The 18,526-nt window shown below is 39.5% G+C and overlaps 1 protein-coding gene across 6 annotated transcripts in view; it reads right to left on the bottom strand.

The window, feature by feature from the left end:
* Window positions 1–18,526, bottom strand: part of Sugct (succinyl-CoA:glutarate-CoA transferase) — an 844,211-nt gene that overhangs the window by 817,805 nt on the left and 7,880 nt on the right. For all 6 annotated transcript variants that reach the window (XR_003834661.2, XM_029468350.2, XM_021180767.3 and 3 more), the window contains exons 2-3: window positions 4,890–4,941; window positions 4,037–4,110 (exon numbers count right to left, since the gene is read on the bottom strand). Coding sequence is in view for 5 of the 6 variants with exons in the window: in XM_029468350.2 (XP_029324210.1) it covers window positions 4,037–4,110; window positions 4,890–4,941 (126 nt within the window). In the remaining variant the exon portion in view is untranslated. The remainder of the gene's footprint in view (window positions 1–4,036; window positions 4,111–4,889; window positions 4,942–18,526) is intronic.

Raw genomic sequence — 18,526 nt, 5'->3', positions numbered from 1 at the left:
CCTATCTATTCAATATAGTACTCAAGGTTCTAGCCAGAGCAATTAGACAATAAAAGGAGATCAAAGGGATACAAATTGGGAAAGAGGAAGTCAAGATATCACTATTTGTGGGTGATATGATAGTATACATAAGTGACCCCAAAAATTCTACCAGAGAACTCCTAAACCTGATAAACAACTTCAGCAAAGTGGCTGGATAGAAAATTAACTCTAAAATATTAGGCTTTCTCTACACAAAGGATAAATGGGCTGAGAAAGAAATTAGGGAAACAACACCCTTCACAATAGTCACAAATAGTATAAAATGCCTTGGTGTGACTCTAACCAAACAAGTGTAAGATCTCTATGACAAGAACTTCAAGTCTCTGAAGAAAGAAATGGAAGAAGACCTCAGAAGATGGAAAGATCTCCCATGCTCATGGATTGGCAGGATTAACATAGTAAAAATGGCCATGTTACCAAAAGCAAGAGTCAATGCAATCTTCATCAAAATTCCAACTCAATTCTACACTGAGATAGAAAGAACAATTCTCAAATCCATTTGGAATAACAAAAACAAAAACAAAACAGGATATCGAAACCTATTCTCAACAATAAAAGAACTGGGGGAATCAGCATCCCTGATCTCAAGCTGTGCTAAAAAGAAACAATGATAAAAACCACATAGTATTGGCACAGAGACAGGCAGATAGATCAATGGAAAAGAACTGAAGACTAGGAAATCAACCCACACACCTATGGTCACTTGATCTTTGACAAAGGAGCTAAAACCATCCAGTGGAAAAAAGACAGCATTTTCTTTTTTTTTTTTTCCCAAAGATTTATTTATTTATTTATTATATGTAAGTACACTGTAGCTATCTTCAGACACTCCAGAAGAGGGCATCAGATCTCATTATGGATGGTTGTGAGCCACCATGTGGTTGCTGGGAATTGAACTCAGGACCTTTGGAAGAACAGTCAGTGCTCTTACCCGATGAGCCATCTCTCCAGCCCCCAAGACAGCATTTTCAACAAATGGTGCTGGCACAACTGGTGCTCAGCATGTAGAAGAATGCAAATTGATCCATTCTTATCCCCAAGTACAAAGCTCAAGCCCAAGTGAATTAAGGACCTCTACATAAAACCAGAGACACTGAATCTAATAGAAGACAAAGTGGGGAAGAATCCCAAATACATGGACACAGGGGAAAATTTCCTGAAGAGAAGACAACACCAATGGTTCATGCTCTAAGATTAAAAATCAATAAATGGGACCTCATAAAATTGTAACACTTCTGTAAGGCAAAGGACACTGTCAATAGGAAAAAACAATAAACTCACAGATTTGGAAAAGATCTTTACCAGCCCTTTATCCAATAAAGGTTTAATATCAAAAAATTTACAAAGAATTTAAGAAGTTAGACTCCAGAAAACTAAATAACCCTATTAAAAATGGGGTACTGAGCTAAAGAAAGAATTCTCAACTGGGGAATCTCAAATGACACTTAAAGAAATGTTCAATATCCTTAGTCATCAGGGAAATGCAAATCAAAATGACCCTGAGATTCCACCTCATACCAGTCAGAATGACTAAGATCAAAAACTCACGTAACAGCAGATGTGGAGAAAAGAGGAACACTCCTCCACTTTTGGTGAGACTGAAAGCTGGTAGTTTCCAAAGACAACCATTTTGGAAATCAATCTGGTGGTTCCTCAGAAAATTGGAAATAATTCTACCTGAAGATCCAGCATACCACTACTGGGCATATACACAAAAGGTGCTCTAACATATAACAAGGACACATGCTCCACTATGTTCATAGCAGCCTTATTTATAATAGCCAGAAGCTGGAAAAAACCCAGATGTCCCTCAACAGAAGAATGGATACAGAAAATATGGTACATTTACACAATGGAGTACTACTCAGCTATTAAAAACAATGACTTCATGAAATTTTCAGGCAAATAAATGGAACTAGAAAATATTATCCTGAGTGAGGTAACCCAGTCACAAAAGAACACACATGGTATGTATTCACTAATAAGTGGATATTAGCCCATAATCTCAGAATACCTACGATACAACTCACAAACCATATGGAGCTTAAGAAGGAAGACCAAAGTGTGGATGCTTCAATCCTACATAGTAGGGGGAACAAAATAACCACAGAAGGTAAAGGGAGAGAGGAACCTGGGAGGAAGAGATGAGGGGGAGGGATAAAAGGGGGCAGAATCAGGTATTGGAAAAGATAGGAGAGAAACACAGAAACTCAGGAAATTGAATAGAAATATGTAGCAGTGGGGAATGGGGATCTGGGGGTAACCACTAGAAAGTCCCAGAGGCCAGGGAAGTGAGAGGCTCCCAGGACCCAAATGAGATGACATTAGCCAAAATACAGAACAAAGAGGAGATAGAACCATTTCCAATAGATAGGCACAGCCCCTAGTTGAGGGATGAGGCCACCCACCCATCTCAAAATTGTTAACCCAGAAATGTTCCTGTCCAAAGGAAAGACAGGTACAAAAAATGGAACAGAGTCTGAAGGAAAGGCCATCCAGAGACTGCCCCACCTAGGGATCCATTCCATCTGCAGACATCAAACCCTGACACTATTGCTGATGCCCCCTTGGGTCCTCCTTGTTACTTAGCTTCTTTGGGTCTGTGGATTGTAGCACGGTTATCCTATGATTTATGACTAATACCCACTTGTGAGTACATACTGTTAGTCTTTCTGGGTCTGGGTTACCTCATTCAGGATGTTCTTTTCTAGTTCCATTCATTTGCCTGCAAAGTTCATGATAGCATTGCTTTTAATAGGTGAGTAATACTTCATTTCCTAAATGAAGTATCTATTCTTCAGTTGAGGTACATTTAGGTTGCTTCCAGTTTCTAACTCTTACAAATAAAACTGCTATGAACGTAGTTGAGCAAGTATCCTTGTGGTATGATGGAGCATCTTGCTATACTATACCTGGGAGTGGTATAGTTAAGTGTTGAGGTAGAACTATTCCCAATTTTCTGAGAAAGCCCTAAACTGATTTCCAGAATAGTTGTAAAGTTTGCTCTCCCAACAGCAATGGAGGAGTTCTCCACTTACTCTACATCCTTGCCAGCATGAGCTATCATTTGTGGTTTTGATCTTAGCCATTCTGACAAGGGTAAGATGGAACCTCAGAGTCCTTTGATTTGCATTTCCCTGATGACTAAGGATGTTGAACATCTCTTTAGCTTCTCAATCATTAGATATTCCTTTGTCAAGAATCTCTATTTAGATTTGTACCCCATTTTTAATTGGGTTCTTTGATTTGCTGATGTCTAGTTTCTTGAGTTCTTTATATCTTTTCGATATCAGCCCTCTGTTGGATGTATAATTGACAAAGAACTTATCTAAATTTAGCATTTTTAAAATCAAATTTTTATGGTATGAAATTAAATGTTTCTTTTATTAGTAAATTATGGCTTAGACTGGGGTATTTGGATCTCTTGTTACAGAACTTTGATTCTTTTTCCTTTTCTATCTCTGTATCCAATGTTCTTCTTTTTCTGCACCTTTGCCCTTCAGCCCAAAGTCATGGAGTATAGACTCAATAACTAACTCATGGGACCTCTCATCTGAGTTGTGGAGAACCAGGATAGTAACTGAGTACTTGTATATTTATCTTACATTAGGACTAGTTGTATAGTTATCTTACATTAGGACTAGTTGATCAGCACACAGAGTTGTTGTAATGATCAAACTAAAATCAGTGGAGGGCTTAGACCTTTGCCTAGCACTATGGTGTTGCTATCAGCACTGTAATTATGTACAGTAACAGAATTTTTCCATACATGAGAAAGAACTGGCTTCAGCCTTAGTCCTTGATACATACAAATAAATGATAATTAATATAGACACACAGAAAGACAGGAAATGCAAAAAAAAAACTCATTTCCATCATTTCCTCACTCAATTTATGGGTGTGCTAATCCTGGATCATTTACAGAATTCTCAAAAACATTTATTACCCTCTACTTTTTTATTAGACTCTACTTTTTAGAAGTGGATAGATTTACCTGGTCTTTCCACTTTTATAACTTCTGCTCCAAGATCTCCTAAATTCATCGTGGCAAAAGGTCCCGCCAGTACTCTACAAGTTAAAGAAACAATAGATAAATGACCATCTCAAGATCTTTGTATTAACTATTTTCTTAAGTCAATTTAACAGAAAAAGCTCACATAATGCTAGCAATGATCAAACTTTTTAAAATTGAAATTTTCCATATTTATCAAGAGCTTAAAAAACTATAACCCCTTTGATGCAGGAACTTTATTTCTAGAATTTTATCCTGAGGAAAAAAATTGAAACTAAAGCAACGATCTGCATGTAAAAGGGCCTTATTTATAGAAGTAAAAATTGAGGAATAATTTGGGCATTTATAAATGTCATCTTTTGTTAACTTTAAATGAGCATAGTAAATTATTTAAAATACACTGATACATTTAAAATATAAGTAAAAATTTATACAGAGCAGCGGCAGCACACGCCTTTAATCCCAGCAGTTGGGTAGCAGAGGCAGGCAGATCTGAGTCTAAAGCCAAACTGGTCTACAAGGTAAATTCCAGTTCAGTCACTGGTACACAAAGAAACCCTGTCTGGAAAAAAACAAAACAAAAAAGAGGGGGAACATAATTTCAATATAGTTATAATTTGAGGATAGTAAATTATATGCAAATATGAATATTGAGAAAATTCATAAGTGCTACATTAATTGTCTTTGAAATTATATGCCAGAATTTCTTTTCTGTTCATTTATCAAAATTTCAACCTAAACATGTAAATATCTCCATATACTCTAAAAATTTATTCACAAAATTTCACAAAAGGGGGAAATTCAATCACTAATCTGCAGGTAACCCAACACAAACCTTGTTAGATCCAGAATTCTCACACCCTCCAGGGGCTTCATACCATCACAATCTGCCAAGACATATTACATTGAAGAGTAGAGATTACAAATTTTTACAAAGTAAACAACACATAATTCTTCATATTCTGAGTAATCTGTTATCAAAAATAATTTTCCTTCTCAATAATTCTATTTGATATGTAACATAGAAAAGTTTGGTCTGTCTCATTCAAAAAATATACAAGGTTCTGCAGGAACTAAAAGGAATGGGTTTCCAACCTCTCTCCTCTGCAGGCCTGAAACACAGAGACCAAGATAAGGGAGGCAGCAAAGACTGAGGGCTGCCACTCAGGCTTCCCACACCAAGCACTGAGTGGATGCTGCTACAACTAGATGGATGTGATAACTTCATCTTTCCAAATCAGCACAACTGGGCCAGAAATGTACTCCACAGGGTACTCTTTCAGTTTCTTATTTCCTGTTATTCAATTCTCACTCTTGCCTCTATGTCTCCTGATTGATGGTTTTGATTTTGTTACTGCTCCATCCAGTTTCCAGACTGTTGTGTGTAATTCTCTACCCACCATTTTATTGTGCGTTCTCTTTTTTTTATTGGATATTTTCTTTATTTACATTTCAAATGTTATCCCCTTTCCCGGTTTCCCTTCCTCCAGGACACACCCTATCACATCCTCCCTCCCCCTGCTTCTATGAGGGTGTTCCTCCACCAACTCCCCCACCCCCCCCCACCTCCCTGTCAGACCAAGGACCTCTCTTTCCATTGATGCAAGATAAGCCCATCCTCTGCTACATATGCATGGAACTCCTTGTTGATGACTTAGTCCCTGGGAGTTCTGGGGGGTCTGGTTGGTTGATATTGTTGTTCTTCCTATGAGCTGCAAACCCCTTCAACTCCTTCAGTCCCTTCTCTAACTCCTCAATTAAGGACCCCACGCTCAGTTCAGTGGTCAGCTGCTAACATCTGCCTCTGTATTTGTAAGGCTCTGACAGGGCCACTCAGGAGACAGCCATATCAGCCTCCTTTCAGCATGTACTTCTTGGCATCCACAAGTGTCTGGATTTGGTAACTGTATATGGGATGAATCTTCAGGTGGAAAAGTCTCTGGGTGACCTTTCCTTTAGTCTGCTCTACACTTTATCTCCATATTTGCTCCTGTGAGTATTTTGTTTGTAAGAAGGGCTGAAGCACCCACTTCGGTCTTTCTTCTTGTTGAACTTCATATGGTCTGTGATTGTGCATTCTCTACCATACTTTTCTTCTGCCTCTCACATACTCCCCTCTCAGTCCTTATACCTTTCTCTCCCAGCCTTATACTCACTTTTTACTTCTTGATTTCACCATCAATAGTTTTCACAGTTACTAAAATCTGTGAATCCTCAGTATTTCAGCTTTCTCTTCCCAGTGTGTTACCCTCCACATCAATTGGTTTTTTCTTTTTAGAGTTACACAATATAACACTTATCCCTGTCTTTGCTTACCTACTTTCTTCTTCCGACCTAATTTTAGTTACTAACATTAGTACGTGTCACACTACCCATGTTTCTTTTTTTTTTTTTTTTTTTTTTTTTGAGACAGGGTTTCTCTGTGTAGCCCTGGCTGTCCTGGAACTCACTTTGTAGACCAGGCTGGCCTCGAACTCAGAAATCCGCCTGCCTCTGCCTCCCGAGTGCTGGGATTAAAGGCGTGCGCCACCACGCCCGGCTCCCATGTTTCTTTATCCTCCAACATTTAGTAAAGCCACAAGGACCACAACCAGCTAACACAATGTTTAAATAGGCCAACTGGGTATAGAAAATCCCTCACTGAAACTCTCTTCCAAAGTTATTATGGATTTTAACTGTAAGTTGACAGTTAAAACTAACAATCAGGAGTAGTAACATAGCTTAGCTGCTAAAGGCAATTACTTCCAACCCTGAGACCCTGTGTTCCATACCAGAAACAACACACAAAGTCAAAACAAAGAAACCAACTCCCACAAGTTATCCACTGACCTGCAAACATTCACCGAGGACACGCACATCTTTTTGTATACACATAAATAAAATAACCAGCCCTGAGAAGAGCTGGTGAAGGGTAAAAACATGTTCAAAATATATTGTATGGAAAAGTTAAATAAAAATGGAGAAAAGCACATGCACGCAAGCACATCACTGAGAAAAATCTGAAAAAAGAACCTTTTTTTCTAACCAAAGAAGATATGAAGCCTTTCACGGGGTAGAAAGACAAACATGGCATATAAAAAGGACTGCTGATCAGGACAGTTTCAGATTTCTTAAAGGTGTGTGAGTGTGTGTGTGGGGGGGGGGATGTGGGGTGTGTGTGTGTGTGTGTGTGTGTGTGTGTGTGTGTGTGTGTGTGTGTAACAGGCTGACTTGGTACCCACATAGATGCAAGTACCAACGGGAGTCAGAAAATAGTATCAGATTCCCTAGAGATGGAGTTACAGGAATTTGTGAACTGCCCAATGTGTGTGTTGGGAACTAAACTCTGGTCATTGCAAGATCTGCAAACAGCCTCAACCACTGAGCCATACCTCCATCCCCCCAGTATCAGATTTATCAATGATACCATTAGAAGCTAAAATGGGCCAAAACTTTTAAAAATTCAGGGTACAGAAATTTCTTCTCTATTGTCTAAATACAATCAAGATACAAAGCATTATGAAAGAGAAAGTAGGAAAAATAACATTACCTTCAGGTATCCTTTCTCAAAAAATAAGAAAAAAGCCTCTAGGAGTCACCATTCAACAAAAAGATGAATAACAAAAAAAAAAAAAAAAAAAAAAAAAAGACACTGGATCACCCAAAGAAGGAAAGCATTAGAGAGGATGCTGAGGATCAAAATGGGGTAGAAATTGTTCAGGATACTTAAAATGGAGCAAAAAAAAAGTGTTAAGCAGAGCTGAGACACATGGACAGATGAACTGGGCTGCGGGCGTAACACAACACCTTTGTGTGAGCTGACCTTTGAAATATTATGTCTATTGACCTGAAAAATGGACTCTTAGGATTTCTACTGCTGCGATGAAACACCATGACCAAATAGCAAGTTGAAAATAAAAGGGTTTATTTGATTTATTCTTCCATTATTGACGGAAGTCAGGACAAGAACTCAAACAGGGCATAACCCTGGAGGCAGGAGCTAATGCAGAAGCCATGGAGGGTGCTACTTACTGACTTGCTTAACATGGCTTTCTTCAGCCTTCATTCTTACCAAACCCAGGAATACCAGGCCAGGGATGGCACCACCCACCACAGGCAGGTCCCTCCCCCCTTGATCACTAATTGAGAAAATGCCTTACAACTAGATCTCATGGAGGCATTTCCTCAACTGAGGCTCCTTCCTTTCTGATGACAAGTTGTACAGCCAGTACAGTCCCCATCACCCAAACTACTCTGAGATATCAGATCCAGTCCATTTTTGACACGATAACCTTTTAACATCACCTGTCATAATTTCTGGCTAACTACTGATATCATTCCCATCCAATAGCACTGCAATTACAAATACAGAACTGCCCAGGAAGAATAGCAGACACTACAAGGGAACTGCTTCTCAAGATTTTATCCCCTCACAGTCCACCCTCTGAACATCCCATACCTCCTCCTACCCAGCTCCACAAGCATGTCCCCACCCCACCCCAAATCTCCCTACTCCCTGAGGTCTCCAGTCTCTTGAGGGTTAGGTGCATTTTCTCTGACTGAACCCACCAGTCCTCTACTGTATATTTGCTGGGTGCCTCATACCAGCTGATGTATGCTGCCTAGTTGCCTACAGTGTCTAAGAGATCTCAGAGGTCCAGGTTGAGACTGCTGGTCCTCCTACAGGGTCATCCTCCTCTCAGCTTCTTTCAGCTTTTCCCTAATTCCACCACAGAGGTTACCAGCTTCTGTCCATTGGTTGGGTGTAAATATCTGCATCTGATTCTTTCAGCTGCTTGTTGAGTCTTTTGGAAAGCAGTCATGATAGGCCTCTTTTTGTGAGCACTCCATAGCCTCAGTAGGAGTCACAGACCCTGGGGTCTCCCCTTGAGCTGGATCCACTTTGGGCCTGTTGCTGGACCTCCTTTTCCTCAGGCTCTTCTCCATTTTTGTCCCTGCAGTTCTTTCAGACAGGAACAATTATGGGACAGAGGTTTTGACTGTGGGATGGCAACCCCATCCCTCACTCGATGCCCTGATTTTCTGCTGGAAGTGGGCTCTATAACTTCCCTCTTACCACTGTAGGGCATTTCATCTAAGGTCTCTCCCTTTGAGTCCTGAGAGTCTCTCACTTCCCAGGTCTCTGGTACATTCTTTCTGCTGGCCCTCAGGGCTTCAGTCCTTTTCCTCCACCTAATTATGATCCCCACTTTCCCACCCAGGATCCTCCCTTCCTCCCCCTTCCTGTGATTGCTTTCTTCTCCCTCCCAAGTGGGATTAAGGAGTCCTCACTTGGGCCCTTTGGCTTGTTATCCTTTTTGAGTTCTGTGGACTGTATCCTGGGTATTCTGTACCTTTTTTTTTCTTTGCCTAATATCCACTTATTAGTGAGTGCATACCATGCATGTCCTTTTAAGTATGAGTTACCTCACTCAGGATGATATTTTAGTTCTATCAATTTGCCTGCAAACCTCATGAGGTCCTTTTTCTTAATAGCTGAATAGTTTAACATTGTTTAAATGAACCACATTTTCTGTATCGATTCTTCTGTCGTGGGACATCTGGGTTGTTTCCAGCTTCTGGCTATCACAAACAAGGCTGTTATGAACATAGTGGAGCACATGCCCTGTGGCATGGTGGGGCATCTTTTGGGTATATGCCCAAGAGTGGTATAGCTATATCTTCATGTAGATCTATTTCCAATTTTCTGAGGAATATCCAGCTTGGTTTCCAGAGTGGTTGTACCAGTTTGCAATCCCACCAGCAATGGAGAAGTGTTCCTCTTTCTCAACATTCTCACCAACATGCACTGTTAACCTGAGGATTTGATCTTAGCTATTCTGATTTGTGTAAGGTGGAATCTTGGGGTCGTTTTGATTTGCATTTCTCTGATTACTAAGGACTTTGAACATTTGTTTAAATTCTTCTCAGCCATTCGAGATTCCTCTGTTGTAAATTCTCTGTTTAGTTCTATATCCCATTTTTTGATTGGGTGTTTGGGGTTTTTTTGGTGGTTAGCTTCTTGAGTTCTTCATATATTTTGGATATTAGCCCTCTATCAGATGTGGGGTTAGTGAAGATTTTTTCCTAGTCCGTAGGCTGCCAATTTGTTCTATTGACTATGTCCTTTGCCTTACAGAACCTTTCGAATTACATGAGGTCCCATTTATCAATTCTTGATCTTAGAGCATAAGCCATTGGAGTTCTGTTTAGGAAATTTCCCCCTGTGCCAATATTTGCAGGTAATATGACTCTATACAAAAGTCTTAAGCTGATAAACACTTTCCACAAAGTTGGCAGGATAGGCAATTAGCCCACAAAAAGTCAGTAGCCTTCCTATACACCAATGAAAAACTGAAAAAAAAAAATCAATGAAATGATCTTATTCATAATGGCCTCAAAAACTAAGTGCTTTCAAATAAATCTAGGCAAGGAAAACACTAGAAGATGGAAATACCTCCATGCTCATGGACTGGAAGACTCAATACTGTGAAAATGGCAGTCCAACTAAAAGAAATCCAGAGTCAATGCAATCCCCTTCAAATTCCAATTACATTCCTCTCAGAAGTATTTTTTAAATCTTGAAATGTGCATGGAAGCATAAGAGACCCCAGACAGCCAAATCAATCCTTAACAAAAAGAAACACTGAGGGAGGTGTCAATATAGGCGATATCAAGTTATACTACAGAGCGATATCAAATGTACACATATTACACAATGTACAATATTACACATTGGAGAAAAGAAGCATGTTTAACAAAGCCTGCTGAGAAACTGGATATTCGTATGTAGAGGAATGAAACTAAATCCTTATTCATTACCCTGCTTAAAAACATTTCTAAATGAATTGGGGACCACAACATAAGAACTGAAACTCTGACGCTGTTAGAGGAGTACACATAGATACAGGTAAGGTCTTTCACCAATTGTTCAAGAAATGAGGTCAGTAATCAACAAATGGAACTTCATGAAATCAAAAAGCTTCTGCGGAGAAAAGGGAAGTGTCAATTGAGTGAAGAAATGGGTTCAAATAGGATCAAACTTTTGACAGCAAAACATCTGCCAGTGGATTATTACCTAGAAAATATGAGGAACAAGCAATCCAATCAAAAAAGAAGCAGGCTAGGAAACTAAACTAAGTTCTCAAAAGACATACAAGTGGCTAGCAAACATTTTAAACAGCTTAAAGTCATTGTTGCTCAACATTATGAACTAACCAGTACCCCGGAGCTCTTGACTCTAGCTGCATATGTATCAAAAGATGGCCTAGTCGGCCATCACTGGAAAGAGAGGCCCATTGGACTTGCAAACTTTATATGCCCCAGTACAAGGGAACGCCAGGGCCAAAAAGTGGGAGTGGGTGGGTAGGGGATGGGGGGGGGGGGCAGGGTATGGGGGACTTTTGGGATAGCATTGGAAATGTAAATGAGGAAAATACCTAATAAAAAATATTTTTAAAAAATCATTGTTCCTTAAGGGAATACAAATTAAACTAATTTCAGTTTCCGTCTCAGCCAAGTCACATTGGCCACCATCAAGAAAATAAATGAAAGTTCAGGCATGGTGACACAAGCCTTTAATCCTAGTACATAGGAAGCAGAGGCAGACAGATCTCTGGGAGTTCAAAGTCAGCCTGGTCTACATTAGAGTTTAAGACCAGTCAGTGCTACATTGAGCCCCTGTTTCAACAAAAAAAAAAAAAAAAAAAGAAAGAAAAGAAAAGAAATAGAGAACACAAATGGCAACAAGTGCTGGTGTGGAAGCGAGGACACAACAGCCTTTCTCTGCTGTTGGGCTGTTGGTGAGGGGTGGAAATTGGTGCATCCATTATGGAAATCAGTGTGTATCTTTCTCAAAAAGCTAAAACTGGGACTACCATATGATCCATGTCTATCACTCCTAGGCATATGCCCAGAAGACTCTGTGTCCTCTCTAGAGATACATTCATGTACATTCATGCTAACTGCTGTTCTGCGAGTCTGTCTGCTTCAACATAGCTCAGACCCTGTGCATGTTGTCAGAACATTAGTGAGTTCATATGTGTACCTGCCCTGCTGTGTCCAGAAAACATTTCGTTATTAGAGTCACCCACTGCCTGTCTTTTACAAGTTTTCTGCCTCCTCTTCCAGTGTTCAGCCTTAGATATTACTGCAAGTTTGTAGGTTCAGTTTCTAAACCCTAAGTGAAGCTTCACAATTGTCTGTTACCCCCATTTTCAGAGATCTTATGCCCTCCTCTGTTACAGCTCTGAGGAGAAAGGTGTCTTGGCACTCAAAACCCAAGGAATACCAAGAAGTCACACTGCATAACAAACTTCACAGAAGAGATTTATTGAAAAAAAAAAAAAAACCAAAAAAAAACAAAACAAAACCACAGGAGAGTGACTGCTTCTGATCCAGAAAGAAGCAGCAAAGAACTAAGCAGGAGGCAAAATTTATATAGGGTGGGGTTGGGGGGGGACAGGGGGCGGTCCAGGGTAGCCTAGGATTAGTGGGATTTTATGGCCTGATCTTGCAGGCAAGCTCAGGGATTGGTGGGATTCTGTGACCTGATTATGGGAAAAAGTCAGGGCTTGATGAGATTTTTGTAGCTTGGGCTTTTTTTCTCTGTTCGATGGAGTTTGGCCATCTGTCTCAGCAGCTGAAAATGCCCTTTAGGGCCCTTAGAGAAGTCTGGGAGATGGGACTTGGCCATTCACAGCTCAAGGGATTTACACATCTGGCCCCTTGGGCATCAAGCACACATATATACATGCAGGCACTTAAACATGTAAAATAAAAATAAATAAATCTAAAACAATGAACAACCCAGCAAGACATAACTGATGATGCAATCCTGGCACAAATATTATTAGAGTAATCAAACACTTTCTGGTAGGATTTAAGGCCTATTCCCCAAGACAGAACCCATACCTGGCACTGTAATCAGGGCCAAGACCTTCTGCCTAGATCTGCTATAGGCCATAGGAAAGAACCTACTAAAAGTCAGGCACAAGAAGTATTTGCCCCAAGCTCTGAGGAAGACTGTTTGTTAGTCACATGAAACTGAAAGAGAGGTAACTAGCCATGTGGCACAACTTAAACTAGTTTAAATGGGAGAATTAAGTTACAAGCTAGTAGGGGAATGAGCCAAAGCTATTGGCCTAGGCATTTATTCATATCTAAGAAGTCTCAAGAGTGACTTCAGGGAATTTGGGTATGGGTAGAAAAGCCTGTACTCACAAGTATTAACTAACTCCTAGTAGCTTTTTGTTATACTCATAGATTATTGTATCTCTCAACCTTTGTCTTGAAAGCTTCTTTCTTCAGTAAATATCAATTAACACAGAGACATACTTCTGGTCAAAGAGACTGGGGAGGGACCAGTGATAAATGGGACATCTACATCACATCCCTCCTCCCAGGACTCAGGGATCATGTTGGAAAAGGGAGTAGACAGATTTTAAGAGCCAGAGGGGGGTGAGTAGCTATAATGAAAAGTGTTTGCCAGACTATGAACTAACAGCAGTTGTGACAACATATGTGAGACCTGGACAAGATCAAGGCAGACAAAACCCAGTATGGATTAAGGAGAGAGCCATGAAGTCCCACTCCTAGCTAAGAAGCTATAGGCAATTGACAGCTCTGGGAAAGAGAAAGTCAGTTTCTTCAGAGATTTGGGACACAAGAGGCTACACCTGTATTTTTTAATTTCTTTACAAAGGAGTAGATTTCCAGAAGGGTTTTTCATAAATTTTATCCTGTGTACCCTATCCCATCACCCCATGAGTACTCCCTCTACCTCTTCTCATGGGCCTTTTCTAGCTTCCTGTCTTCAAATTAAACACACAGATCTATAAACTTGAAAGTAGGATCCACATATGAGAGAAACATATAATAAATGGTCCTAAACCCATGCACACACAGACATTAAGAAGACTCGATAGGTTTTCAAAAACAAAAATACAAAACAAGCAAACAAACAAAAAATAAAACAAAGCACATGAAGTTGGGAGGGATAGAAAGGCAGATTTAAACTTTTTGTTTCTTTGGTTTTGAGACAGACTATGTAGCCCTGGCTGGTTTAGAACTGTCTCTGTTAACCAGGCTGGCCTCAAATTCATAAAAAGCTAACTCTGTCTTCCAGGTGCTAGGATTAATTATATGTGCCACCACACCTAGCCTTTTAATAGCTAATTTTAAAGGTGGTGCATACCTTTAATCCTAGCACTTGGGAGTTAGAGGCAGGCAGTTCAAGAACAACCTGATCTACAGAGTGAGTTCCAGGACAGCCAGGGCTACACAGAGAAATCCTGTCTCCAACAACAAAACAAAACAAAAAGTTAACTTTACTATAAAATTAACCACAAAGTTCTAATGCTTAGATAAAACTTTGAATTAAAAGGAAAAAAAAATCAAAGGGCCCAGAAAAGTGTCACGTAACCCCAGCAGTTGGAAGATGGAAGCAAGAGTAGCTGGAAGGCAAGTTCCTGCTTCAGAAAACAAACCAAGGATGCCACACAGTGGTGCAAGACTGGAAGACCAGCAGGCTGAAGCAGGCCTGCACAGATGCTTGAGTAGCCTTGTGTTCTAGACAGTGCGCTCTAGGCACTGATGGACTACACAGTGAGACCTGTATCCCAAATCGTACAAGGTAGCATCTCAAGTGTCTCCTGCTGTGCAGCCTCCGCAATGTTTTTATACATACTGCCACTTTGAAGATGTTAGCAACCAATAGCTTTGCACACATAGGGAGCATCAAAAGGGATTTATAATATTACAATAGACCATTTTATTAAAGATTTGACTAGTCATTAAAGTTTATTTGTGACCCCAAATTAACAGATCTTTTACAATCATTTTGAAACATACACAGCATAATGCACGAGAAAACTGAACCACCAGTGTACACACTCGTATCTGAAATCAAACAAGGTAATCTTCATCTTTCTTGTTATACCGGAAATAAGTATCCATTTGGCAATATATTCCCCCCCCCTTTTTTTTTTTGCTTTGTATTGTTGATTTCACTGATTAAAAAAAAAACAAATATACTGGCAAAATGGTATCTAATATTGCTGACCACATGAAGGATATGATATGATTTAAGGAGAAAATGCACATTAGCTGAGCTTAAATCAGGTATGAGTTAGTGTTGTTATGGATTCAAAACTGATGAACTAACAGTATTATTACAATAATACTGTGCCTTCAAACAGAAACATTTATAAAACAAAGTTACCTATTAATATGCTGATAAAGTATGTGAGTGGTCTTGAAAGATCCTAACTGTGTTTGCCCTAGGAGTTCATAATTCAGTATATACCACTAAATGAGCCATGGGCCCTATATAGCATGACTACCAGTAGAGCTGAGATAAGCTTTAGGAAGTGTACAAATAAAACTGAATGTATTATTAAAATTTGACTTGGGGAACAAGAGTTTAGCTCTAACCACCCACACCAATGGCTTACAACAGCCTGTACCTCTAGCTCCAGGGAACTCACAGGCGTGGTATCTCATGCCTGAATTCTTAGCACCTGAGAGGCTAGGGCAGAAGGACTGCCATGAGTTCAAGGTCAGCCTGATCTGCAGTGAATTCCATTCCAGCCTGGGATACAAAGGGAAACCCTGTCACTAAAGCACACCAAAAAACACATAAACATCTCACTACCAGAAAAAGAAACAAAAGGAGTAATTAACACATTTGTTTTAAAATTCATTTTGATGAATACATGATGAAGGACAGTCAGTAAAATTATGAGGTTAGGAAAGGATAATTAGGCTAAGAGGTCACACAATACACTATATCAATAACAGACAAGTGAGACCAGGACTTTAATCCCAGCGCTCAGGAGGCAGAGGCAGGATGCTCTCTGAGATTGAAGCCGGCCTGGTCTACAGAGTGAGGTCCAGGACAGCCAGCCATGCCTACACGAAGAAACCCTGTCTCGAAAACAAACAAACAAACAAAGCAGACAAGTGAATACATAAATAAATAGGGTAGCAAGTATAATAAGAAAATTAAATATTACACAATGAAATTTCAGTTGACTGAGAAATGTTAAATTATTGAAGATATAGTTGGGAAAACTGATTATACACATAGGAAAAAAGGGACTGTGCCTGTTCTTATTAATTTATTAAATTCTACATTGATTCAAGAACTAAATATCAATACAATTTAAATAGTTAAGGTGCTAGAAAAATGAAAGAAAATGTTTACACTTTTATTTGAGGAAAGCTTTTATTTTTCAAAAACAAAAAGAAAAAAATAAAGAAGATTAAAAGATTGAAATTCAAGCAGCCATAAAGGGAATAGTTCATAGTTGCAATACATACCTTGGTAGATAGAGATAGTGTGGTACAGTAAAAGATACTGGGAATAAAAGTAGAAGATAGAGGATATAGTCACAGATAAAAGCATTCTTAAGAATAAACATAAATGATTTCTACAATAAAACTTAAGAGATCAGTGAGAAGAAACAGTGGGAAATTAACACTTAATGTAAAAATTTCTGGTAATGTAACAAAAACATCTTGAGCAATTTACTCTCTAATCAAAAAGATGAATATTATAACATTATTTTACCTCACCAGTTTGGAACATTTAAAAGGTTTGGAACATTTAAAAGGTTGACAAGGTTATGGTTAAAGGAACACTTTCATATCATTTGGAATGACAATCAATAACCATTTATGAAAACCTAGCAGTTTCTATAAAACTTTAAAATACTAATATTCACCCATTAAGTTTTCCTGTATACAGAATTTAATTCACTCTCAGTAAAAGCTCCACAGCCAGGTGTGGTGGCACACATCTTTAATTCTGCACTTGGGATCCTGAGTCAGATAAATCTCTGTGAGGTCAAGTCCAGCCAGGGATACAGAGGAGACCCTATCTCAAAAAGAAGCAAACAAAAGCCAAAACAAATCATTTTACAAGTCTGCTAAGGCATAGGAATAAATTTGCCCATTGTGGAGGGCCTGGGGAGAGGGCTAAGTTGGTGACGTGTTTGCTTTATAAACATGAAGACCTTAGTTTAGTAACTAGAAGCCACGTTAAGTTGAATGTGCTACCATGTACTTGTAATCCCAACACCAGATTGCAAGTGGAGGGAGGAAAATCCTTGGGGATCATTCACAAGCCAGCTAAGCCTCCCTGGAAAGTTCCAAGCCAGGGCATTGAGAGATCTTGTCTCAAAAAAATAAAATAAAATAAAATAAAATAAAATAAATAAATAAATAAACCCCCAAAAACTCAAGGACAGCACCTGACTAATGACACCTCAGGTTGTCCTCTGTTCCCAACACCCTCTTATATATACATGAAGACACGCATGCACAAACACAACACAACACAACACAACACACGCACACATAAATACATTGCAGGAATTTTTGTCCTGCTTTGCATATTTTAAAATCAATTTTCCTAAAAAAACATACCTGTAAAAAATTAAATGATACATATAATTTATACAATTATATACTTGGGGAATCCCATTAAAGAGGAGGAGGAAGAATTGAAGGAGCTAGAGAAATCAAGGACACCACAAAAAAAAAAAAAAAAAAACCTCCTACAGAATCAACTGACCTGGGCCCATTGGGACCCACAGAGGCTGAACCACCAACCAGAGAGCATGCATGGAATGGACCTAGGCCCGCTGCATATGTAACAGTTGAGTAGCTCAGGCTTCACGTGGGACTCCTAAAAAGAGTGGGTCTGTATCTGACTCTGTTGCCTGCCTTTGGATCCCTTTCTCCTAACTGGGCTGCCTTGCCTAGCCACAATAGGTGAAGTTGCACCTTGTCCTTCTATAAGGTGATATGCCAAGGTTAGTTGACATCCATGGGAGTACTCCTGTTTTCAGAGGAGAAAGAACAGAAGAGAGGATGTGGAGATAGAGGAGGTCAGAGGGAAGAACTGGGAGCAGAGGAGTGGGGGAGGTGGGTCAGGGATTTAGTGTAAATTTAAAAATAGATAAATATTCTATGCTGCAAGGAAAAAAGAAAGGAAAGAAAGGAGAATGAAAAGGTAGAAAGGGATAGGAAAGAATGAAGGAAAGAAAGAAAAGTGTGAGGTAGGATAATGGGATATTCCAGTCCAACAGAATACAAGAAGCTCCTTTAAACAGGCTCAAGAAGTGGTCCTACTACTATTAGTTTACTAAATCGACATAGTATCACATTACTCTCTAATTTCGTATGTCTATGCCCATACATTAGTGCAGCTCTCAGAACTATGATACTCACAACTGATCAAATAAAGAGAGTGTCAGTGGAGAACAGTTAGTGTCCTCAGTCACAAGTGGGGCATTTTTAGTATACACACACATAGAGACACACAAAGAGAAGGTGGGGAGTGCATTATGTACACACACACACACACACACACACACACAGAGGCATGGTCTCAGGAACCACCACAGAAGTGGGGTCATGGAAAGACTGTAAGAGTGGGAAGTCAGGGAAAGCCAGAGCAAAACTATCTTCTGGACATGAAAGCACTCA

The sequence above is a fragment of the Mus caroli genome, unplaced genomic scaffold (assembly GCF_978045245.1).
Source record: "Mus caroli unplaced genomic scaffold, Mus_caroli_1 scaffold_15, whole genome shotgun sequence".
Taxonomy (NCBI): Eukaryota; Metazoa; Chordata; class Mammalia; order Rodentia; family Muridae; genus Mus; species Mus caroli.
The sequence above is the reverse complement of the archived record's forward strand: the minus strand, read 5'-3'. Positions and strand labels throughout refer to the sequence as shown.